The sequence below is a fragment of the Simochromis diagramma genome, unplaced genomic scaffold (assembly GCF_900408965.1).
Source record: "Simochromis diagramma unplaced genomic scaffold, fSimDia1.1 OVJJ01000317.1, whole genome shotgun sequence".
NCBI classification, from domain to species: domain Eukaryota; kingdom Metazoa; phylum Chordata; class Actinopteri; order Cichliformes; family Cichlidae; genus Simochromis; species Simochromis diagramma.
The window spans coordinates 1877439-1902707 of record NW_024386994.1 but is presented as its reverse complement, the minus strand read 5'-3'; the positions used below and the strand labels follow the sequence as shown (position 1 = coordinate 1902707).

The 25269-nt window shown below is 42.5% G+C and overlaps 1 protein-coding gene across 3 annotated transcripts in view; it reads left to right on the top strand.

Annotated features, from left to right (window-relative positions):
• The window catches only part of dock11 (dedicator of cytokinesis 11), a 77396-nt gene that overhangs the window by 2175 nt on the left and 49952 nt on the right, over positions 1-25269 (top strand). For all 3 annotated transcript variants that reach the window (XM_040040804.1, XM_040040803.1, XM_040040805.1), the window contains exons 2-18: positions 5748-5864; positions 6847-6936; positions 7586-7668; positions 8097-8163; positions 9202-9297; positions 10333-10467; positions 11120-11303; positions 12201-12280; positions 13975-14058; positions 14239-14379; positions 15712-15981; positions 18821-18943; positions 19033-19115; positions 20164-20286; positions 20506-20582; positions 21318-21502; positions 21681-21746. In XM_040040804.1, coding sequence (XP_039896738.1) covers positions 5748-5864; positions 6847-6936; positions 7586-7668; positions 8097-8163; positions 9202-9297; positions 10333-10467; positions 11120-11303; positions 12201-12280; positions 13975-14058; positions 14239-14379; positions 15712-15981; positions 18821-18943; positions 19033-19115; positions 20164-20286; positions 20506-20582; positions 21318-21502; positions 21681-21746 — 2004 coding nt within the window. The remainder of the gene's footprint in view (positions 1-5747; positions 5865-6846; positions 6937-7585; positions 7669-8096; positions 8164-9201; positions 9298-10332; positions 10468-11119; positions 11304-12200; positions 12281-13974; positions 14059-14238; positions 14380-15711; positions 15982-18820; positions 18944-19032; positions 19116-20163; positions 20287-20505; positions 20583-21317; positions 21503-21680; positions 21747-25269) is intronic.

The window sequence follows — 25269 nt, the reverse complement described above, 5'->3', positions numbered from 1 at the left end:
TCACTATTGGACTTTTCTCTTGAAGTCGTCTGACTTTTTCTCATCTCTTTAGAAGATCTGTTTTCACAGCTTGTTTGTTTTTGAGCGTTGTGTAATTTGACATACTCCAGCCTTTTCTCCCCATTTCCCTTCTCTAAGAGTGGCTTCGTGACAGTCCCTCTTCTATTGAGATCATTGCTGATGATGTTTCAGCGAACAGTCGATTAATCAGCTGAAGGCCCAGATGTGTCTCTCAGGTCCTATGTCAGGTCCTAAACAGGACATAGGACTTCCTGTTTCTTAAGGACATGACTTTCAGACACTGGTCGTCTGGTGTAAACAGCTTTTTAGTCCTGATACTTTTTCGCTTATTCTTCATTTGTCCACTTTCCTTCATTTTTTTAAGGACATACTGCAAACTATGTTGAAATATACCACGTTTTTGGCTAATAGGCTTTTGTTGAAATGGACATAAAAAACTACAGTTTTATGTTTGTGTCATCTTTGATATTTTTCATAGATTCAACAAAAGAAATGGGAACAAATTCTATGTTTTTGCGACAGGCTGTAATTACCAACATTAAAATTGGCTCTTTGCTAAGCTGTCTGTGCAGACATCCCCTGATTAGGTACCTGTTTTATGCTTGAATGATTCATATGCCAGCGTTATGTGGGTTAACGAAGCAAACAAACAAAAAGCACCCAGGGTCCAAATCAAGACTTTAAGGATCTTCAGAAAGCTCGCAGAACTATCGGTCGAGACCAGTTTAAAAGATGCAACAGAATCTGGATCCTTGGAAGCCAAATATTTTTGCACAGTATTATATATGAGATAAAACATAGAAAAACTAAAAGGAAACTACACAATGGAGAACATGTGGGTTTTTGTCTGGCCTCGAGCCAACTGTGTTCCATGGAAATTCCCATTAGAGATGTGTTAGTGGTTATTGGGCTTCCTGCTGTTCCTAGAAAGTCCTGCTATCAAATCCACATCTGTGTGTGTGTTTTGTTTTCTATTATATTAAATTGCTTTGAACCAATTGGACAATGATGACGTACTGATCCTAAAATTTAAACCGTGTGATTACCGCTCTGTGTTGTGCCGGTGTCTCTGGCGTTATTTAATCTGACTTGATAAATGTGAGTCCTGCTGTGTGTTCTCAGGTAATCTGATAACAAGTACACAGTGATTTATAATTTCAGAAAACAGCCACTGGGAGTTGCTGGTATCTGTGGTGTGTCTGTGGTTCACACATTTGCCTTTCATGCAAAAGTCCCCTGGTTTGAGACCAGGAGGAGTCATAAACCCAGCCTCAGGGGTCAGAAGGTAGTGTGTCCCACGTGTTGGTTGCAATGGATGAAAAAATAAGGCCAATATAAGGATCCATCTGCTGTAGTGCCCCACTGGGGAAATAAAGGAAGTGGGAAGTAGCTATAAAAATGTTGGAATCCAGCTTTTTAAATGTGAAAATGAAATATCTTTGGATTTTGGACTAGTGGCTCAGGAAGCCATCGATATATTGGCTGAATGTCGGCTTTGGCAGATATGGGGGTTGATGACTCATATCAACGTTTCTACAAATACGGTAGCATTTTCCAAAGTCAGTGGCCATTTAATCTGTTGAAGAGTGAAGAGATTTTTTAAAATCTATTTTATAAATGGAATTTTTTTTCCCTCGTAAAAAGAGATATTTGATTGGTCAAATAATTGAAAATTAATAGCTGAGCATCATCCTTCAGATGGATCCCATTCTAAGGGTCTTGGAGTGCATCTGATGGTAGTCCCAATAGGAGCATTGCTGCATATCCGCTAGCTCCCCAAGGACTGCAGGTTAGAGCAGCACGCCAGCTCCCAGCAGATCTCTGGAGCAAAAGAAAGACTTCCATTGCCAGCTGGCAATTAGCCTCCATTTGACTGCAGAGTGATAGACTCTGTGGGAAAGTGGCTAAATGATACCGAGCACTGCCGCAAAAGCCGTCAGACTGGAGAACCAGTCATAAGTGAAAACACAAAGTGGGAAGAGTCGGGCCTAGCTGATTGGCAGTGACTAAACTTTCAAAATAAATCGATGGCTAAAAAAGGAGGAATAAATGCCTAAAAGTTGTTCCTAATTCCAAGTTTAATCGTTAGCAAGTTTTTATGTGTGGGAAATACTGTACAAAAAACAAAAGAATTGGTACTGGCATGTGATATGAGTCATATTGGTATTTTAAATATAGCTTTGTCATAATCAGGGTATCTAAATAAAACAAGATGTCTGAGTGCATCTTGTTTCCATGGATTATTGTCAGATATTCTGTAGACAATCGATACAGAAATCTATAAATATATAGATTCATTTATTAATAAATTCTATAGATATCCTGTAACCCATGACATTACGGAGAACACAGAGAACAGAGACAGGTGTAACTAAGAACAGATATGCTTTTTTTCTAGATTAAGTAAAGATTAAAGATCAAGTCGTTGTTTTTTTTTTTTTTAAAGAGACAGGAAGTAAGAGAAAGATTAAGCAGACGTATGTTTGTGCGTCTCACTTACACACAGATTGGAGTACTTAGTGGGGTCAGCTGTGGGACAGTGGAGCTGCTTTATGCTGTATGTGACTCTAATGTCAGTGTGTGTATATACTGTGTAAGCTCCCCTCTTAAAAGTAATGAAATCCACTCAGTCACGTTGGAGTCGCGAGTGCCTTACATCTGCAGAACCATAATGGGACACAGACATCTGGGAATGCATGCTGCCCAACATCATCGTCATCATTGTAGTCCTATGGAGGCGGGCTGGGAGTTGTGCTTTGTACTCAGTGAATGTAGCTCACTGATAGCTGAGAGAAGTGAGTGTGTGTCCTAATTGGAGGTGGCAACAGTTTAGATGGGAAAGAGCCTCGACTGCTTTCAAGCTACACCCAAGTGTTGCGCTACATCCCTTTGATTGTTTTCAGCTCTCTTTGTGCCTCTCTGTTTCTCAATCAGTGACACCGCCTGTGGCTGCAAAGCTTCTTCAGTAAAAGCAGAACTTGCTCCTTCACAACTTGCTTCCTCTTACTCCCTCCTTCTGTCTGTAACGTGATCACCGTTGCAGTGGAGGCAGTGCGTGCTGCCGAGCCTGTCACCTCTGACTTGTAGCGCTGCGGTTCAGGCTTGTTGCACATGACAGGAAGCAGAGCTGCTGTGTTGGGTGCAGGGGCGGTGCACAGCCATATGTAATGGTTTTACCAGACTTGTAGGTGTTGTTTTGCTGCTGCTGGGTCTGCATGTAAAATGATAGCACAGATGCTACATAGCAGCATAAATAGGAAAATACTTAAATCCACATAGCACAAGTACCATTAGGGTCAGGAAGTTTTTATTTAAATTAGTGGTTTAAAAAATGCGAGACACAGGGTTTGTGTGGACTGCCAAGAAAGTCAGGCTCTGGTGGAAAATTGTGGAGGAACATGTACATGTACCACACTTCTTTCACAGGCTAAATTACTGGTTACTTTGAAAAGGGAGAACTTTCTCTTCATTTATGGCTCATGCACAGATGCCACCATATTCAAGAAGCCGACATGCATTCCTGAAACATGCACCCTGATTTGAAGATTTAGGGTTTTGGAGAAAACGAAAAGCATTTGTTTTGGTTTAAAAGGAAATAAAATTGATCAAAATGGCAATAATTACCATGTTAAAACTCAAACTGACTGTGTTAGCACATCTGAAATTATTTCTGTACAACTTTATTTGTACAGCAAATTTGAAAACACAGAATTACAAAGTGCTTCACGGTATCAATAAAAGCCAAATGTTAAAGATTAGAATACATGTTCCAGCATACAGACACACAATCAGCTGTAGGGTAACAGATTCATTCATAAATAGATGTAAACTGTGGCCCAAAACAAGGGGAAAAGATTAAGGTAAAGCAAACCTGTAAAAATGTGTTTTCAGCAGCAGTTTGAAACAAAGTTTAAGATCAGATCTGGTTCTAAAGTAAGAGCGTGGAAGTGTTAGGAGAGCTGGATCAGATGATTTGTGACGCTGGCTGCATTGATAGTCTCAGTAGCGCTCATGTATAAGCAGGAGCCTGTCCAAAGTGGATGTAGCTAGTTGTTTGTCTGGAGCATCATCTTTAGTTTCTTTAAAAATAAAGTTAATAAAGTTATCATTTGAGCCTGGAGTCATCTATTACAAGTCTTACCTTGGGGTCTCCCACTTTCCCCTCTGTTCTAGTTAGAGCTAGTCTGCAAATCTGTGCACACATTTGGATGGATTTTCTGAGCTCAGCTCTTCGAACAAGCATACAAGCAGAGCTCTTATTTTTTGCCTTTTCATCTTTTCTTTAAAAAAACAAAAAATAAACAAAGTGCAAAGTGGTCCCACACTTTTTAGCGGTACTTAACTAAACTGAAGAAGCCTGCACTTGTCTAAATCCAGCGCACTTTCGAAGATTGTAATATGCCCCAAAATATCCAATATGTCAGGAAGAAATTTGAGGAAACGATACAAAAAAACAGCTGGCATTTTGGTTTTGAGCTTCAACTTTACTTTTTCACACACTGTAAAAAATACAGCCTAAATAGGGAGTGTATAGCAATATATGAGATGTTGCTGAAGACATATATATTTTTTCAAAAGTGAGCAAAATATGTTTTAAGGCTCTTTTCATGCAATCAAAGGGGTGAATGCTATATTTGATCATAAAGCTGGATATTTCCAAAAGGCCTATGTGAGAGCTTGGATCCAGCCGGAATAATTGCACAGGTAAACAATCCTAATGATAGGCTTAACCTAAAGTGAAGAGAGAGGGGGGCAAGCAGGAGCCAAACTACTGCCTTTCTGTTGCAATAGAAGCACAAAGCTCTAATCTCAGCTACATGAATGGAAATATGACAGAGTACAAGGTGGAAAATCGCTCAGTCAGTCTCTTCCAGCTGCAAAGCTCAGTCAGCTCTTTACAACTTCGGCTCCTTATATTCCCCACTGCGTCTGCCCACTAAGCGTGTATCAGACTGTGTAGCAGCGGCTCACTAATGGGGCACAGACGCTGATCAAATCCATACAGTCTGATTTCCTCCAAGCAGCGTGGTGTCGCTGAGCCAGAGCCTTGTCGGGCTAAGCTTTTCATCACTTTTCTCTCTGCTTAACTTGAGCTTAAAATGGAACTTTGTTGGAATTAATTTTCAATCCTTCCAAGTGGGCTAGATTTATATGTCAGATCACATTCTGACCCAGTTGTGGAAAGCTACAGTGAACAGAGGCTGCATGCCTCTTTAAGACACCGTGGAAAGGCCCATTTGTTGTCATCTACTTCTCTATGAAACTTAAAACAGGAAGTCGCGATAGTTTGTTGTGGTATTTGGTTGAACTTGCTTTTTTTTAGTTTCATTATGTCTCTGTCAAGCTTTATCAGACTTCATGAATCGATGAAGTTGTTGCCTTTGCTATCCTTTCAGTCCTTACCTGAGACTTTATCTTCAATTTCTTCCTTTTTGTCATCTTTTGCTTTATTTCCCCCCCATCAGCCCACATTTCTCCCAGCAGCTGTTTTCCTGCACTGTGACAGCCCTCTGAACTTTGTGGTTGTGTCTTTAATCTCTTGTGGCTCTGCTGAAGCATGGGTGGTGAGGAGTTCCAGAGGTGAACACTCGTTAGCTGCTTTCAAACAGCAGGGGTGCGCAGGGCCCACCAGAACCACAGAAAAGACAAACATAATTGGTGCACTGAAGAAAAAAAGTTTATTTGAAACGACATGTGTTGGTGTCCTTTCCTTCCTCCCCCTTCAGGAGCAGCCAAAGATCATTGAACCGCTCGACTATGAGGCTGTGGTGTTTCAGAGAAAGGCTCAGATCCACAGTGACCCCCACAGAGACCTGCTGCTCTGCCCTGTGGATGATGTCTCGGTGAGTCCACGCCATCCTTCCTGCAGTTTCTCACAGAATAACCATGTGTCAGCTGTTTTTTATAACAGGTTTAAACTGTTATTTTGTATAGATTTCTTTTGTAATCTGCAACAGTTCTGTTTATTGTGCTACATGGAATATAAGCTTTAGATCTACAATATTGTCAGGTGCTTAGTTGTTATTATGCTCTTAGTTTAGTATCCTTATCAGTTTATTTCTTATTGCTAGCTAAACTTGCTAGCTAAACTTTAACTCTGTTTTGGGCCCCAAAACCACATTACACTGTTAAAATAGCAAAAATCCAAGGACAATATGACATTAATTACCGTCGTAGCACTTTAAAAAGTAACGATTTGAACATAGTTACTTTTTAAAGTAAATTTTTTGAATCTCAAGTCATTCCTGTTATTTCAAGAGTTACAATAGTATTCTCCCAGAAGGTTCAAGTTAAAGGAAGTGCTCATTCGCAATATAAACTAGTGCAGGGCTTAACCCGTCACATATGTTGCCTCTGTCTTTGGCTCCGTCTACGGCCTTTGATTTATGGATCTTTTACAAATATGTTACGCTCAAAGCACCTGCGCTGAAATTTCCACAGTAAACAGCCAAAATCAGCTGCTTTTTCAGTCTGTCCGAGTCAAAGAGCTGTGAACTATTACTTTCCAAAGGACGTTTTCCCATCATTAATCACTGAACATCCTCAAAACACTAGGCCCAGTTATTCACGGCTGAGTCCAGCTCTCACATACGGTCCAGTCAGGTATTTATTGCTGTTGCTTCAGACACATGTGGTTTTGTTCTAGTGGTGCATCTGTTTGTGTCGACTCTTCTCCTTCGTACTGAGAGAATTTGTTTCTCCGTATATTTGTCTTTTGTTTTCTCTCATTCTCTTTTCCCGTGTTTGATGTTATGAGAAATATCTCCATCATGCACCATGCATGTGAATCCACATGTGGCTCATTTTGTGTTTGCATGCGTACAGGAGTCTCAGATCTCCCGGCAGAGGAGGACCGTTGTTCCCTCTGTGCCCCAGAATGCCGAGCGGGAGGCTAGGAGTCTGTTTGCCAAAGAGGTACTACAGTTATTTTGCATTATATTATCATATATATCATTAATTACAGTCTGCTCAGTAAAGAATACGAGTAAAAATGATCAACAAAACAGGCTGTGTCTTGATGATTTCACACCAGCCTGCATGAAACTGACCCTGACGTGTTCCTTGGGAGCTCATAAAGAAACGGGAGTACTCACCGTCCAGTCGTAAACACGTGCTACGCTGATGAAATATTGTATTAGCAATGAAAAACAGACTTCTCTGGCACGATGCAGTCATACACTGCTGCTCTACCAGGCTTTAAATCTGTGTTCATCTGCCAGCCGTCATGACTGCGATGTAGCACGGAAACAACTGTCATAGGGGCAGTTAAAACAGACCCTGGGCTTGCTCAGCATTTATTGAACAAAGATCCATTCAGATGACTTGCAGGAGACTTTTTGCTTGCAGTTCTATGCTGAATTAAAAACACAAAAAGTCCACTTAAAAGTATCTGATGCTTTGCAGACTTGTATTTTGAGTTCATGAAAAATGATCGAAGTTGATTTGTCACCCCAAAATCCTCCTCCGTGATTTACAGTCATTAAAAAAAGGTCTGCTTGCTGGTATGGCTCGCTTTTTCCATTTGAACGTATCCACTGCTAATCCAGCTCTCCGTGTTCTGCAGTGCATTAAGATGTACAACACTGACTGGCACGTAATCAACTACAAATACGAGGCTTATTCTGGAGACTTCCGCATGTTGCCGAGGTAAGGAACATGAGACAGAAATGACTGGAATAAACTGAAAATGTAGTTTGGATATATGGGAAAATATACAGGCTAAAATAAGGTAAAACAGCCAGATGTGTAACATGCAGCGGATTTCCTCAGCTGGATCAATGTGTTAGTGCAGCTCTGATGTTCAGCCAGATGTTCCTTCACACAGCAGGTGCAGTCCAGATGTAAAGAATTTATTTCCATGGTGATAAATCTTACTGAGGAAATGACTTTATCACTGCAACCATGAATTTTGAGAAGTATTTTTGAACATAAAAAATACATGAAGGAGGCTGTAATCTGATCTAGCGTTACAAACAAGAAAGACATAAAGAACCCAGATATGTGACGTAGCTGTCCTCAGCAGAGGGGGAGAAGGCCAGCTTCATCCATTCACCCTCTGTTTTGTGTTTTTAAAGCAAAGGCCTGAAGACGGACAAACTGCCAGCTCATGTGTTTGAAATCGATGAAGACGCCAAAGACGAGGTGAGTAGAGCGGCCTGAGTGTGGTTAGATCACAGACGTCGTTCCCTACAGGGAGGAGGAATGATAGGCTATTGACTCACTGGGCCCTTTATGGACACATTGTGTCGCGTGCACGTGCACAGCTTTTAGTGCTCTTCTATAAATCTTGCTCAGAATTTCAAAGCCTTCTGCTCAGCGAAGCAGGTATTACCCGTGTCTTGCATGTTCCGGCTTGTCGTTCGACCCCTTCTTAGACTGACTGCAGGCCAGTGAAACCAGAACCCTTATAGTTTCTATAAATAGCTCTCATCAACCCTCCTCCCCCTGCTACCCTCAGGCCGGATGCAGATAAACTTAGACAGAGGAAATTTAACTGAAGGCAAGTAAATGCTGCTGCTCTGCTGGCTGCACAGGGAGGGCAGCTCAGGCTTCTGTTATTTTATCTCTGCATCTTTGTGCATCCATGTTTTGATAAGATGATAAGAATAGTAGCACCTTTTTACAGACCTGTCAGTTTATGGGTTAATAGCACTCAGTCAGTAGATGATAATAGCAGGTATAGACTTGAGTCGCAGCTGTCAGGAGGACAGCGAGAGCTGTGTGTCAGAGAAGGTACAAGAACCCTTCTTGCTCTGTGTTATGATTTCTGCATGTTGTATTCCTTCGAGTGGCCCGATGCATTACCATTATGTGTGTGTGCGTTTGTGTGTATGAGCGTGATCATTAACAGATTTGTTTTCTGTGGTGGTGATGAACAGTCCCATGATATTTACTGGATGAGATGGAGATGTTACACTGACAGGACAAAACCTGAATTATGATGAACTGCTTCATGGGATCCCAAAGAAATTCTCCCCACACACTGATTTATGTTCATGCTTTCTCACTGACAAAGTTAATACAGCTCTGCTCTAATTAACAAACAGTTCTCACAACCACAGGAAAAAACAATTGTTTCTTCATGGCAGAAAATACTACAAACAACGATATTAACGTGAGTTGACCGCAGTAATGAAATCCGTCTTTGCTGATTGCCAAGTGTTTGTGTTTGTGTGTCAGGACTCGGCATCGCTGTGCTCCCAGAGGGGAGGCATCTTGAAGCAGGGCTGGCTTCAGAAAGCCAACATCAATAGCAGCCTGTCTGTCTCCATGAGGGTGAGTCAGCACCAGACCTCCTGTCTGTTATCACAGCATAACAGCAACAAGTGAAACAACACAAACATGTAGAGGTCAGAATAGGAGCGTAGGTGCAGCTGCAATTTGTAATGCTGGAAAAATGATACACCGTTAAAGCTGCATCGATGTACGTGACTTTGTCCTGTAACACCGTCCCACCCAGCATAAACCCTCACTTTCACAGTCCTGAATAATCAGCCCACATCATTTTACTTTCCCAGTGAAATTGCTGCTACTGTGAACCAGTGCTATATGGATAAAGTTAAACTGAATTGAACTGAGAATGTTTTGAATGTCCAGGATCGTGCAAATAAGTTCAGCATGCAACATATGAGACGTAGCGCCATGAGAAACATACAAACCCAATTCTGAAAATGTTGGGGTGGTATGTAAAATGTAAATAAAAACAGAATGTAATGATTTGCACATCTCATGAATCTGTCATTTATGAACAAAGGAACACAGAGATAATTTATATGAATTTAAGGACTGGGACCACGCTTCGATGCATGCCCCTTCCAGTTCTCTGTCTACATACAACCCCTGTTTGTTCTCTTTTTCGTGCCCCTCCCTGTCTTTTTCAATTCATTCACTTCTCATTAATACATGAGAAATACTCTGAGGCTTTCCCCAAACCGCATCCTTAATTTGTGTACAAGCTGTCTGCCATTATCTACTAGAAATGCTGTCTAACCTAAATGAGGATATGGTCTCAGATAGTGAAAGTATATAAACTGTTGGAACTGACAAACTGTACCATTTTAAGAATAATATTTGCTAATTTGGAATTTGATAACAGCAACTCATCTCCAGAGTTGGGACAGTAACAACAAAAGGCTGTTGCTGAAAGACACAGCTGTATAACTTGCAGTATCCAGTGTATCTGCCCTTCATTCTGGAATTTTAACTACATTAGGAAGGCAGCACATGAGCTTGAAGTCACATGTCATAGTGTCATATTTTTGCTGTCATGAGTTGTCAGATGAGTCATACGAGATGTGCTCTGGATTGCAGGTGTTCAAGAGGAGGTACTTCTACTTGTCTCAGCTCCCCGATGGCTCCTACATCCTCAACTCTTATAAGGATGAGAAAAACTGCAAGGAAACCAAAGGATCCATCTACCTGGACTCCTGTATAGATGTCATCCAGGTAGACTCAGTACAATTAGGAACCCAGCAGCAGTGGATAAAGCTGTTTTCTCTGTTGTGACCATGTTGGTGTGCTTAATTAAACTCACTGTGTTTATTTCCCTCGTGCGCTCTCTGCGAGGTTTCAGAACTTGGCATGAGCTCCCACCCTCGTGAAATTCAGCGTGTTTCTGTGTCTTACTTTCCCTTGGGGGCTTTGGCTGCTTTAATTGGGCAGATCTGCTGCATTCCGGTGACTTGGGCAGAAACGTCAGCTTCTAGCAGATTATGAAGAGCTGTTGCTGGCTCATGGCACAGCCTAGTACCTTGATTGCTCCTCAGGCAGAGCTGACCTGGCTGAGAAAGCAGCCAGGAAGCTTTCAGTTTAATGAGCACGCTCAGAATATGAATGGGGGGAGTGAGGGAGTTCATTCTGGCTCATGGATTTAATGAGGAAGCTTGAGTTTAGCATGGAAATCAGGTTTTGTTTGGTCATGGCCGAATAGCATTGACTCTCAGTTTGTTTCTGAATTTAAGTTGAGATTCTTCTGATTACATTTGATTCCCTACGCTGTGCTTTTAACGGCTTATTTAGTTGTACCAAAGATCCTGTAATTCTCATCAGTTTCCACCTGTTAGTCAAAAATCAATCAAATATGATGTTTCTTCCTCAGAGTCCCAAGATGCGGCGGAATGGCTTTGAGCTTAAGATGCAAGACCGCTATAGCCACTTCCTGGCTGCAGACAGTGAGGCAGAGATGGAGGAATGGGTGGCCACACTGAAACAGGCTCTGCAGAGCAGCACAGAGGCTGGCCAGGACAGGAGGAACGGTGCTGAGTCGCTGGACTGTGTCCTTGGTGAGCTGTTCTACCAAACTTTGAGCAGTTACATGTCCACATTATCTTTCAGTCAACATAGTACTTATAGTCTTATTTAAAGGTTTCTATAGTTTCATAGTCAGTTTACTTTAAACACTGATTCTAACCACGGGCCTATCATGTTTTTTTCCATTGGTTTCCACGTTACAGTCACACATATGCAATTAGCAGGCGGACTCCTTCACCTGTAGCCCCTGAGACAATAACATGCTAGTATATCAGCTAACTGAGGAACAATGGAGTTTGTGTATACAGGACAGTGCAACAACCTTGAGCCACCGCTCACTTCTATTCAAGTGGACTTGAATAATGGTTCTCAAGACTTTCTGAAGGTCCTTCAAAGTCTTTCTTGGACTCAATCCTGAACATTGTCAGAGGAGTATTTTTTTGTTAAGTCATTTACACGGACGTGTGAATCGATCAACCATAAAAAAGACACTTAGGATAAGTAAATGTGTCTACATAGAGCAGACAGAGGGAAATAAACATTTTAAAATTGTATCTTTAGGCACTTTGTTGCAAAAACAACAAATGTATTCCCATTTATTTTGTTAAATCTACGAGAAGTGCCAAAGATAACACGCTGACAGGCATAAAATACTAGTTTTGAACCAAGATGATATCAAAAGAGCTATTAGCCAAAAACTTGGCATAATATAATTTCCTTAGGGATTAATAAAGTATTCTGATTCTGATATTACTGAATGGTGTGGAAAGAAAGAAAACTGAGGAAACTAGATAAGAGGAGAACAAAAGAAGTATTAGCATTAAGGGAGGGAAGCTTTATAGGGACTTGTAGTGTGCATGGTTCTTGGTGAACAGGCATTCATGTGGATTACATGTACTGATGTCTGGTTATTGTCCTTTTCCTCTCAGATGATGACACGGCCAGCCAAGGTAAAGGCGAGAGCATGCTGGAGAACTCGGGGAGGAGCTTGCACACTGAACTCATCAAGGTATGAAGGAATGATAGATGATTAATGAAGCTGCGTTAGTTGGGCCAGACTTACCAAGTGGGTCAAATTAGTGTGAAGCTGCAGAAATGTGCTGAAGGGAGTGGAAAGTTCTGTGGCTATTAACACCGCGCTAATTTATGAACACAGACCCAGACGGGTCTTTTCAGTAACCATCAGCAAATTCTACACAGAGCTGCTCTCTGCAAACAGCCGTGCATGTGTTAAAATATAAGGGTGAAGTCCTCCATTAGAAACTAAAGGGGGTTTGTCACCCTATCAACCTTTAGCATAGCATAAACAACTAAAAAAAAGAAGTGAGCAAACTTTAAGGCATTAAATTCAACTAAATGTACATCTCATTTTTGCATGTGTTCTTTGTGATGCTGCAGATATCTGCAAAAATCAAAGGAGAACAGTCTGACTCACAGCCACCTGTGGGCTACAGCTACAGATGCATAATCCTGAATACAGATCAGTGGTTTGTTAAATCACACTGTGGCGCTTCAGTAAATGACATAATAAGAAAGCATATGAGATGATTTAAATGAGACATTATCTAAAAAATGAATCGGAAGCAGAACAAGTTCAGCATCTCTTTTATTTGTGGTGCTCAGACAGAGCCGCTCTGATGTGTCTATAAACCCCAAACTACACAGCAACAACAAAGCCCTCTGTTGCTGCTGTTCCACTCTGTTTGCTTTGGGCCACTGCAGCAAAGCTTTTCTCTGTGCACGTAAAAACAAGGTCGAGTTTGTCTGCAGGCTGAGCAGACAGTGAGAACAGAGGCGCGAACAGGAGGAAGAGAGGGGAGAGAAATGGACTCTGAGGGCTCTTACCTAAACCTGAGGCTTTGATTGGGCTCCATTGGACGCCCTTTGTTTTCCCCCTTTTGTCCCTTGACTACATATCAACCTTCCTCTGTCTTTTTCTGTTTGTGTAAGTTTACAAGCAGCTCACTGTGTACACTGTACCAGACCATTACAGTAAGGGCTGCTCTTCTACCTGTGGTTGCTGCCTCATTCATAAATGAAGTCCATGCAAATAAGCTATAAAAATCTGTTGCAATAAAGTGTGCAAATAAAAGAGAAGGAACGCAGTGGCTGAAGTGCTACTGTTTAATGTGTTAGAAGAGTTCACAAAAGGTATCAGAGATAGTTACAGATTTTTTTCTTAAAATGTGAGAGTAATATACATATTTTGGATATTTATGTAGAAAGAAAATGTAAAAAAAAGCCAGACTTTTATCTCTAAAACATATCATCAGTTGATAACTTCCTGTTTATGTCTGCTTCAAGTGTTAAGCAGTTCGTTATGATAACTCTTTAACTCGGGGAGTCCTGAGGAGGCCAGGGCCCATGAAGGCATTGAATATTTTAATTTAGAGTTTTGGCGGGGACGTGGATCGAACAGAAACAGATGGGAATGCTGTTTGTTGTGGAAACAGTTTCTTCATGTTTGTTGTGTTGTTTGTCCCTCAGCCTTAAAGGGTGATTGGGGTATTGTTGTCATCACTCCAGCGCAACTTTGTGAACTCGATACCTCGAGAACGAGGCGATGTAGGTTTTCAAATTTACACCATTTGTTTGTATAGATAAATAAATTCATGGGGGAAAAAATTCTGCAGTTAAAAAAAGAGAAGAAAGAAACACCTGATGGATTTTTAGCTCGCTTACATCGCTGCTGTCTGTCTGCAGTACACCAGGGAGACAGACCAGCTCAGTAAGATGAACAGGAACGAAGGCAGGCAGAAGCTCTCCTCTCTGGATCCTGAGACACAGGTACAAAAGGTTATTCCTTTAAAATGCTTAGCTTTCCTGTGATTTATTTATTTCACTATTGATTCACCCTGTTTGATCTCTCCTCCCCCTTCCAACTCCTCATGCTCATCCTCCCTCCTCTCCGCGGGACCACTCTCTCCCCTCTCCTGCTTTCTCACTCTCCTCCTCCCTGATATCCAGAGGCTGGACTTCTCTGGGATCGAGCCAGACGTGAAGCCCTTCGAGGAGCGTTTTGGTCGTCGTATAGTGGTCAGCTGCCACGACCTCACCTTCAGTCTGCAGGGCTGCGTGAATGAGAAGGGCGAAGGTGTCCTTACCAATGTATGTCATCACCTTTGTTCCACAACACAGCTGTTCTGTGGTTTGCTACTTGTGCTACTGTTACATTAAACAGGTAAAAAAAGATGAATCATGGCCGCAGTTTTAAATAGGATGGCTTTGAGCACAGTCGCTCCATCTACCTGCTCTTTAAAGCATCAAGAGCTGAAGAGAGTTGAAACCAGATATTATCTCTTCGTGCTGAGACTGTGAGGTAGCATAATGGCTCATTATAGATTAAGACTCATGTTCAACAGAGTACATCACTACTCCTTCTAAAGGTATGTCGCCAGGTTGAAATCTATGGCTTTGACAGTGAATTACATCCTGAACCTGAGGATACGTTTCTTAACTGCAATACGTAGCTTTCCTCTTCACACTGCAGATTTTCCGCCAGCCTCTCCCTCTGTAGTGCTGCCCCACATAATACACCTTCATAATTCATGTCAGTCTGGCTGGAAGCAACGGAAGTAGCCAAACTAGAATAACGCAACTCGATATTGTTGCATTAGCACTAAAACAAATCTTTCTTTATTTAAGCCTGAGGCATGGAGGGTCATGCAGAAATGTTTAATGTGTGCCGGATGAGGAGCTTTCAGTAGCGTGAGGTAGCATTTTTGAGCATATGTGAGCTCGGCCTTTGTCAGGGCTTTAGATCGCTTTAGATATAAAACACAGAGCTAGAACAACTTCTCCCCCTCCTCCTTTTCCTGCTTGCTGATGCATTAGAAAGGCTGGCAGGAGAAATCATCTGACTCATTTGTGGTTTGGAAGCAGCACACGCTCTCGTTCCCTCCTCTTCTTCCATCCCTTCTTTCCCTCGGCGGTCTCAGACAGCTTTAAAGTTCACTGGATGGAGCGATTTTGTCCATCGTGCAGGAATTGCAGGTTTCCAAAATAGAAAACTTTTTGCTTGTGCTTGAGGATGACACACTGAGAGAATATAAATATTTTTAGACTTTTATCCATAAATATTTTGTCTGAATCTAGAATTTTGATTATTTCAGATTAGACAGATTAAACCTGTCCATTGAATCCTATTATAATAATTATAAATATATTCTTGAGCTCACACATATGACTCTCATGTTGTATTTAGTAAAACTTTGCATGTTGGTTGGACCCAGAAGTGACCATATTTGGGCAAAAGGTTGCTAGCTGATGTTAGCAGGCTGCATTACTGGTGGGAAGAGTGTGCATTATTGCTTAATTCATGCTAAAACTAAAGACTCATATGACCTGATTTCTGAGATTTTGTCTTAAAGTGAGATGTTGTAAAGTAATAAAGGTACGTGCTGGACTGCAGCCTGTAACCGTCCCTCTGCTGACTCGCAGGTGGAACCGTTCTTCATCAGCCTCGCTCTCTTCGATGTCTCCAAGAGCTGCAAAATCTCGGCCGACTTCCACGTTGAGCTCAATCCACCATCTGTCAGGGAGATGCTCACCGACACCTCCGCTCAAGCGTCTCCTTCATCTGACTCGGACGGTGGTGGAGGGAAGGACGGGGGACAGGGAGGAGTCCTCGTGAACGGAGACTCAGGGAAAGGAAACGGCCTGCCGCTGCTTCAGAGGGTGTCAGAGGCTCTGCTGCGCTTCCCCACTCAGGTAGGAACTATAATAGCATGTAGACAGGTGTCTGATAGAGAAAGTGACTGCAGCTGAGTCACACAGTCAGAACTGGGTGTGAAAGCTGAGTCACACTGGGTCATACAGATCTTGCTGCGTGGAAAACAAAATATTTTGTGCTCTTTGCAAAACTTTGGTGCTGGAGCTGGATTATTAAAAAGAGATCCGGCATGTTTGTCATCCTGCTGCGTTACAGGTTTAGTTGATGTGAAACTGAGACTGAACTCTGCTTCTGGTTTTACGTGACCTATGGTCAGTTAGCTTATATATAGAATACACTGAAAATGAGTGTTAATTTATTTGGGTGGGGCTTCCCTAATGACCGTATTGCGGCGGACATCCCACAGAGCGAAGAGTAAAGCAATCTGAACTTAAGCTGCTGTCCTTAATTATAAAGATGACGGTGTCATTATGTGAAATCCATAACAGGAAATATATGAAAAAACCCTAATAAACTGACATGTTGAAACATGAAGAGTCGATCGTTCTTACGAGAAGAGGGAAAACGTGTCTTTGAGTAACGCTCTCCTTCGACAGAGCAGGTAGAAGCATGCAGAAACTAAAAAGTAATGAGAGACTGACTCAAACGCAAGCAAATGATGGTTTTATGAGCTAGAATTTATAGAAATCATTTGTCTTGCATTGTTTTTATCACTTTCTGCACTTTTCTAAGCCAAGTTGATGGTTGGAGGCGGCCCTCTGTCATGCTTAGTCTTTAAAATGTCTACACACTGTTGAGCTCTCATCTGGTTCTGTCACATAGGTTCAGCTTTGCCATATTGGTTGCAGCTGGCCCAGCACAGCCCTGGCCTCAGTCAGGACTGCTGACACTGTGTGTGCAGTGAGTTAGCTGTTTTGGCCAGTGCATGATCTTTTTTGTTTTTTCATTCATTTCTCCACTGTCATGCTGAGTGTGTCACAAGCCAGCCTTTGGTCCCCAACCAGACCTAAAGAACTGTGAAAGGATCCCGTTCGGCTCATTCGGCGAACATTTGCAAGTGATTTCAGAATCACTTTGCTTCCTGATGTGAGCTCAGGCCTCGGGATGTAAGCTTTATGTCCTGTCACTTCGTTTTGCGGTATTTTAAGTCTAGAGTTTATTTGGGGAGAAATAATGTGCATGTGTGAGCGTTACTCTTGGCTCAGGCCCTTCTGCAAACATTTGCAGGTGCTGTGAGCTCGGCGGACACACGGCCTGTTCTTTACCTCTTGCCGCTTGGCCCGTTACAGCGATGAAGTCACTCAACAGGGCCGGTGCCTGGTATAAACCAGCAGCGGTTATAAAACAAGCTCACTTTCCATTTCCATGACGGGAGAAACGAGTTGATGAACAGCGCAGCAAAAAGCAGGAAAAAGCTCAGAGACGAGGGGATGAATCAGGGCAGAGAGTGACAAACGCAGGATTTCTGCAGCCAGCAAACCAGCAGCAGGGCCGCCTTAAAGCTACAGGCATGAAAAAGTTTCATTTTTGGACTTCTCTGCCAGAAACATCTGTGCAGCACCAGCAGAACGCACATGTACACACAAATATATGCATACAAACAGAGCGGCTCCTGCCTCTGTGATTAGTGTGCGATTATAGGTCTGCAGACCGCAGTTTAATTTAGGTGCATTGGGTGTGTTCCAAGGACACAGGCTTCACCTCTCATCTCTGCAGTAGCTCTCAGGAGGACGCCACAACCTCTGGACCCTCTTTATTACGCAAGTCACAAATCTTACCCATTTGAGTTTCAGCATTTTCAGCAGTGAGATGGTTTATCTTTGCACATAAAGGATGTGACACTGTTTATGAACTATGAGGAAAGTTTAATGCCCAAATGGAGCATTTACAAGCTTTTTTTTAACCACACTGTAAGAACTGGTCGACGATGAGCGGTGAGGAGCAAATAACGTCAAAAACTGAAAGCAAAAGCAGCTGTGTGTGGTTTTAAGGGCTGTGAATGAGGACAGAGGATGGGCAGGCTTATGGCCTGGAGTGTAACCCTGCTCTGTGTGTGTGTCTGTGACTGGCAGCATGCTAGCCTCCTTAAAGATAAGTGTTAGTAATGTCCAGATTGTTATGTCTGCATCTGAATCAGCTGCTTCCTTGGTACTGTCATTCAGTTTTGTCACTTATGCTTATGCTTTTTTTCTATTTCCAGAAATTTCTATTGAAGTTTTTATTAGTCATACCAGTGCGAGCAGCATAGCTTAGTCTGATTGTTGTTACTGTCGCCTTTGTTTGCTTTACTTGAACTTGGAAGCTTAAATGCAGACGCATCTCATCGGCCCTTAAATAGACGTGTGAGCACCATGTGGTTTTCCTGTACAGCTTTAGCATCAACCATTTCCCCTGAATCGATCTCACACAGAAGCAGGTGATGAATTTAAGAGTGACTTTTAAACTATCACACATTCATACAGCGCTTTATTCCACACCTTTAAATTCCTTTTACCTCTCTCACACACACCACTTGATTGAATGACCCTTCCAAACAGGAAGTCAGCAACCGTTCAAGCTTCTGTGCCCACAACTGTGTTCCTGGCATGACCACGTTAGGGATATCTGTTTTCACTGAGATCATACAGAGCCGTGAACAGACTTTGGGAGTGAGAACGTGTTGAGCAGTCTGATAGGTTGGCGTATCATTTGAAACTTTGGCCACGTCTGTAGTCAGAGTTTCTCTCCATAGAACTCGGCATCTCTCCTCTCCATTCACAGTAGCAGATTTCTCGGAAGAGCGTTCTAAGAAAAGACCCTCGAAAGCTGCCAAATCAAATCCCAACCACATGTCTTGATTGCTAGGCCTCCTCAGTCATTTCTCCCTCTCTTTTGCAGGGTATCTTTTCAGTGACTAACCCCCATGCAGATATCTTCCTGGTGGCCCGTGTGGAGAAGGTGTTACAGAATGGCATCACCCACTGCGCTGAGCCATACATGAAAACCTCTGACATCACTAAGGTACGCTGCCATCGATTTTGACCTCGTGGAGGAGACGGTGGAAACCGCTCCGGTGTTGACTTGATGATGTCTTTCCTGTGTCTCCTCAGACTGCTCAGAAGGTGCTCAAAGCTGCCAAGCAGACATGCCAACGCTTGGGCCAGTACAGGATGCCGTTTGCTTGGGCTGCCAAGTAAGACAGAAATAATTCATGAGTCAAACCTCTTAATCTTGTAAATAATCTGTTTTGATTCAACTCGGAGTGATCTCATGTGAACGTGTGCAAAGGCATGAGCATAATAACATGATACAATTAGGTGTAAAGCCTCATCTATTCGTCATAGAGGGAGAAAATAAGATAATATTTACTTTTTGGACCCCAAAAGTTTAGGAATTTCTCAACTTTGAGGTTAAATAAAGTTCGTGTAAAAGAACATTTACTTGCTTGCTGATCTAGTTTGATCTGGATTATATTGATAAACTTTATATTACAACATCCCAGTTATACATTTGGCAATAAAACCCATTCTGATTCTGATTCTGATGAAATTCAACATCCATAATGAAGAGCAGTCAGTTCTGCTTTTTATTAGCTGCTGTTGGAAGTGCAGCTAATGAAAAGCAGCACAGAAAACTTCCAGGAACTGTCCGGTCTTGACGTGAAATTAGAATCTGTGACAGATTTTACAAGCCTCACGCCCCACCCCCATCTCCACCCTCATCCCCACCCCCATCTCCACCCTCATCCACACCCCCATCTCCACCCTCATCCACACCCCAAGCCTCCAGGCCTAGTGGAGGCTTTCACATGTAACTGGTAATGCTGTGAGCTATAAAAATACTCCAGGCCAGCACAGAAGTCACACCTTTTTCTAAATGGTGTGAAAAATGATTAAGGGACTTCAGGCGTCATTCAAAAATGTTAGAACCCGCTGACATATATCCAAATATCCAGTAGAGATCACACAAAGACAAAAAGCCTCTTTCATACAACTGTTCTAAACTATAATCTGGAAGAAGAACAACAGCAACAAAAATATAGAAACACAGGGAAGCAGGGGAGTCTGTACAGGAGCAAGTAACTCTTTAATAGAACATACATGAAGAAAACAAGTGTTTTTAAACAGTGAAAGCAAAACATTCCTTTATACTTCATACTTTATACTTTATACTAAAATGTTGGTATTTGGTTGCACGTATGAGGCGAGAACTGTAATGAACCATGTGTGTTGTGGTTGCAGGCAGGTGTTCAAAGACGCTCAGGGCAGCCTGGATATGGATGGGAAGTTTTCTCCTCTCTATCGCCAAGACAGCAGCAAAATCTCGACTGATGACCTCATCAAGCTGCTGGCCGACATCAGGAAGTGAGTCAACACCACTCCTCTGCTATTTAAGCTAGCGCTTAGTTACTGTGGCACAAAACCGTCATCCAGGGGTACACTTATGCCTTTAGGTCTATATTTCACATGCCATTGCCTAAGAGGAAGTACCCAGGATTGTCATTAGGGAGTTCATCACATCTAAAGCACACTTAACCCTTAAAAGGACAGTGATCTTGTACTGAATCTCCTTTTCCCTGTCAGACCAGAGAAAAGCAAACTTCAGATCATCCCTGGACAGCTGAACGTCACCATCGAGTGTGTCCCGCCTGATTTCTCAAGTAAGCAGCTTTGTGGTGTTCACTGCATAAAACCCAACAATTCCATTAAATGATTTTACATTGGCCATCTCTGCATGGGATGCAAGCAGCTACCTGTCTGTCGAGTGTCTGGGTCTGATGTTGAGGAAATGATCTCCATTCCTGAATGATGTAGCCTGCAGATATGCAGTGGTCACTGCCTCTGATCAGCCTAGTATATCCCAGTGATGTTCAATAAGAGACATAAATGATTATTTAGCCACTTTCTGATCCATAAAGCCTGAACTATTAAGCCAGTGTGTACGTGGGTCTCCGTAGATCTGCTGAAACAGCCGCAGGGTGGGACGCTAAAGCAAAAATCGCACAAGCACAGGTTGGAGCAGACACTCTGTTCCTTCAGATTTCCACTAAGAGCGATCAGACTGGGCTATTAGCATGCTGGATGCTGCCTTGTAAAAGCCTTGTTAGCATGTTCTTTGAAGAACAACAGAATCAAATATTCCTGAATTAAAATTTTGTTAAATCTGGGAACTTTTGAGAAGTTAAATTTTTAGATCATCCGTATTATCAGATGGAATGATTCCCACAGAGAGCATGTGACACGGCGTGTAGGCAGCGTCAGGTTTCATGTCTGGGTTTGCGCAGTGAAGGGTTTGTTTTGTAGCTCAGAAATGACGTTAACTGACATGACACGAGAGGCAGGGACACAGCAGTGGAGGTTTGGTCCTCTGACTCGACGTGTACTCTGTGCCCCAGACACGGTGACGTCCTCTTACATTCCCGTCAAGCCCTTCGAGGACGGCTGTGAGCGGGTGTCAGTGGAGATCGAGGAATTCCTCCCCGAGGAAGCCAAGTACAACTACCCCTTCACCACTTACAAGAACCAGCTGTATGTCTACCCCCTGCAGCTCAAATATGACAACCAGAAGACCTTCACTAAGGTGCGTGAGTTAGGATGAAAAAGATGTGATGGGTGATGGTGCTGGTACATTTTAAATATTGCATGTGTTACTGGTGCATACTGAGAACGAAGCGTGCGTGCGTGACCGAGCTCAGAGACACAGTCGTTCTTACTGATCGTCTGCTTGGCTGACTAATGCCACCTTTCCTCCGTTGCAGGCTAGAAACATTGCCATCTGCATCCAGTTCCGAGATTCTGATGAGGAAGGTGCTGCTCCTCTAAAGGTCAGTGTGTACTGCAACATGTGACTTTTTCTAGATGCTGTTATGATAAAGGTCAAACATTTTTCAGGTTTACCAATAAACTGTGATTGTCTTCAGACTATCATTGACATGATATATTGATGTATGAATTTATAACCAGATGTGTAGCAGTGGCTGGGGGTTGGAGCGGACTCATCGCTACATGTTCATGCAATCTGTCCAGTGTGTTTGAGAAGTTCTGCACCTATATGACCTTGCTGTTCCCACTGTTTCTGTTATATATAGCAGATGGTCAGAAATGCATTAACCAAGTGCAACATTAAATCACCGCTGGCAGCCATATATAGGACAGAGAAGCAGCCACTGTGACGTCAGCCATTGCTAGCAAAGAGCTGCTGTGAAGCCTCAGAGCATTGTTACAGTTGCCACCTGGCTGTTGTAAAACTGGATGTGATGAGTAATTTGCATATCTTGTGGATAAATGAAAGGATGCTGCACACTAATAATTTATAAGCCTAATAGGGTCAGCTGGGGTCACGGCAGATAGCTGCCCCTCCCTGAGACTGGTTCTGCTGGAAGTTTCTTCCTGTTAAACTGGAGTTTTTGTTCCCACTTTTGCCAAACGCTCACTCACGGGGGGGTCGTTTGATTTTTGGGGGTTTCACTCTTTCATTGAAGCGTCTTCATAATACAGAATGCTTTGAGGCAACTTTTTTGTGATTTGTTGTTGTATATAAACAAAACTGAAGTGAATTACTTACAAGGTAGGCCCACTCTAATTCAAACCCTGTTTTGCCATCTTTTTTACCTTTGTGGAGACTGTTGTTTACAAAATGAACATTGTGCTGTATGAAATAAGATTTCAAGCTAGCGGCTGAGACCATAAACTCATCAGGAAAGTTGTTTGTGACCTCAAAGATCAACGGAGGTCCGTTTTTTCAGAGACGTTTATATGCACTAGGGCTGGGTATCGTCACTTATTTTGATTCAGATTCACAAGGTCCCGATTCGATGTGATCAGATTCGATTTGAATCGGGGAAATTTTGCCTCAGACTGTCAGAAATATTATAATTCTGATCATTTATCAGTACATATCCATATTTTTATGTCTATAAAAAGAAAGCTGACACTTGTGAGACTTTATCAAAGGTGTGAGCATCACAGCAGATGCCTTTATGTCAAAGTAGCTGAGGACAAAACACAGAAAAACATGTCAGAGTTTTTCCTGGCCTGTTACAGAGGTTAAAGAGTTACAGAGGTTTTATTAGAGGCACAGCTAAGTGTTTTGCAATTTGGCATCATTTTAAGAAGTTTAATTTTCTTCAGTGAACAGCAGAAATGAGGCTTTGTTGTCAGAAGTCAGTTAAATTAAGTGGCCGCAAGCGAATAATGCAGAAAACAGAGATTTTTAGATGCGAAAGTGTTCTTAAAGTACAGAGAGAGAGAGAGAGAGAGAGTTGTGCAGGAAGTTTCATTATATCGTGGTGGAAGCAAAGCAGCAAAAGTAAGAGGGAATTCATGAGGATGTTTATGACAAGCGAAATGTGAAGCGTAGTTTGGATCTTCTTTTGCTGCTGGTTCAGTCAATTTTGTTTGGAGACAGACAAAACTGCAGCTTCAGAGTCTAGTGCAAAAAAAAGGACGTAAACACAAAGCACGGACCCGCCAACGCATCAGAATCTGTGAGCTTTTGGCTTTTAGCCCCGATGGCATCTCTGCGTACGTGCCGTCGGGTGAGAAACCTGACATCTCACTGATTCTGATGTGTTGTGCAGAATCCGTGTACCTGCTCTCATTTGGTGTTTGGTGGTTGTCGAAATTTTGTGAGGTTTAACCTGAGATTCTGTCGTTTTGGGCAAAATAAATTTATATTTAAAAATCGATTCAGGATTTTAATGAATCGATATCGTGTTATTCAAGCTAAAATCGATTTTAATCAGAAAATCGATAATCTAAACCCACCCTAATATACACTTCTTTGCAGCCAGGAATCGCCCCTCTGCTGGCTGCCAGAAAGAATGCATCGGCTTCAGTTTTACAGACCCTGAAGCTTTTTTTTGACATTATTCTGTACATCATTTTTCTTGTCTTATGTGGAATATCTGTTTTTGCCTCATTACTTCTAGAGCTTGAAAAGGAGAGTTTATAGACAAGGAACAATGTATGGAAGAGAGAGTGACTCACATCTGTGTCTCATAGTTTTGTCAAAAGACAGGCTTAGGGTGATATCCTGGCTCTCTACATAGCTCAGCAAAGATAATGGAGAGAAGAACATAGGAAAGGTTTTGAAATGCTACAGTCAACATAACGATAAAAAGGACACAAGGAAACAAACAGAGGAAGACCAATACAAAAAAGTGAAGATTGTTGAAGAGGCGCACCAGAAGCCCGGATTATTGTTTGAGAAACAATAACACTGCAGTGGAATGTCCTGGGAGAGATTCGATCAGTGACAGGGGCCTCAGATATGATAAACTTTTCCTTTTATTGCTTTTTACAAAGTGGACTTGAGATTGCAGCTGAGGGGCCCAGGAGGAGAAGGGAAGCGCTCGCAGCAACCAGTTATTATAGCTGGCAACAGAAGATAATGAATGGTCACTCTTTTTCTCTCTGGCCACACATTTCAAATATTTGTGGTCGGAAATAGTCATCAAAGCTCTGCAGATTGTTTTTCTTTTCACGTTTCTTGAGGGAGAGAAACAGAAATTCTGAGTTTAACCACGAAAACATTGAGAATTTTCAATCAGCGGGCAGTCAGACATATTACACCGCAGCTAGAAAACACACAGATTGACCCAGACGTGGGTCAGACTGCGTTCCAGACAACGCTCAAAGTACTGTGAGGCAGAAAGCTGTTTACAAACAGGAGCAGGCGGCACACCTCTCGGGAGATTTAATCAGAGTTAGCGGAAGCTCAGTAAGGTCCTGGGGTTTGCATAAGATACAGCCGGACTGAGAGGAAATTCATTCAAAGCCTTATGGAGTCGGAATGTGAGGGCTGAAGAGGATGGAATTCTCAGAGGACGGGAATTTAAAGTGCATTCATTTCCATTTCATCGTTGAGAGACCAGTTGCTCCTCAATCCTTGAGTTCATGGTTGGAGTGCTCTCATTTTTGCACCAGTGGCCGACACTTTAAGTCATGTGTGGTACAGTTCATGTGCTAACATGCCAGCCTTTGTGATAGATAATATCAGAAGCAGCTCCTCCAGACCTCCTTCGGCCCCCATCCTGACTCAGACAATCGTAACTCCCATCAGCCTCTTTGCCTCTGCAGTGAGGGCTCTAAAGGTACACATCAAACCATGCACCACCTGCACTCATGGATCTCAGATCTTTCCCCCCGCCTCTTTCCTGCTCCACCTACAGCTTGTTTCCAGATTTTTTTTGGGATTTGTGAACCCTGTCCTCTCTCACGAAGCCTCTCCCATCCTCTGGGCTCGTCTCCTGCGGAGGCTTTCAGGCATTTGGCTCCTGTAGCTCTGTCCGTCCTGTTGGCTAGCACTGCACATTCATGTTCATTAGAGATGACAACAATAGTTAG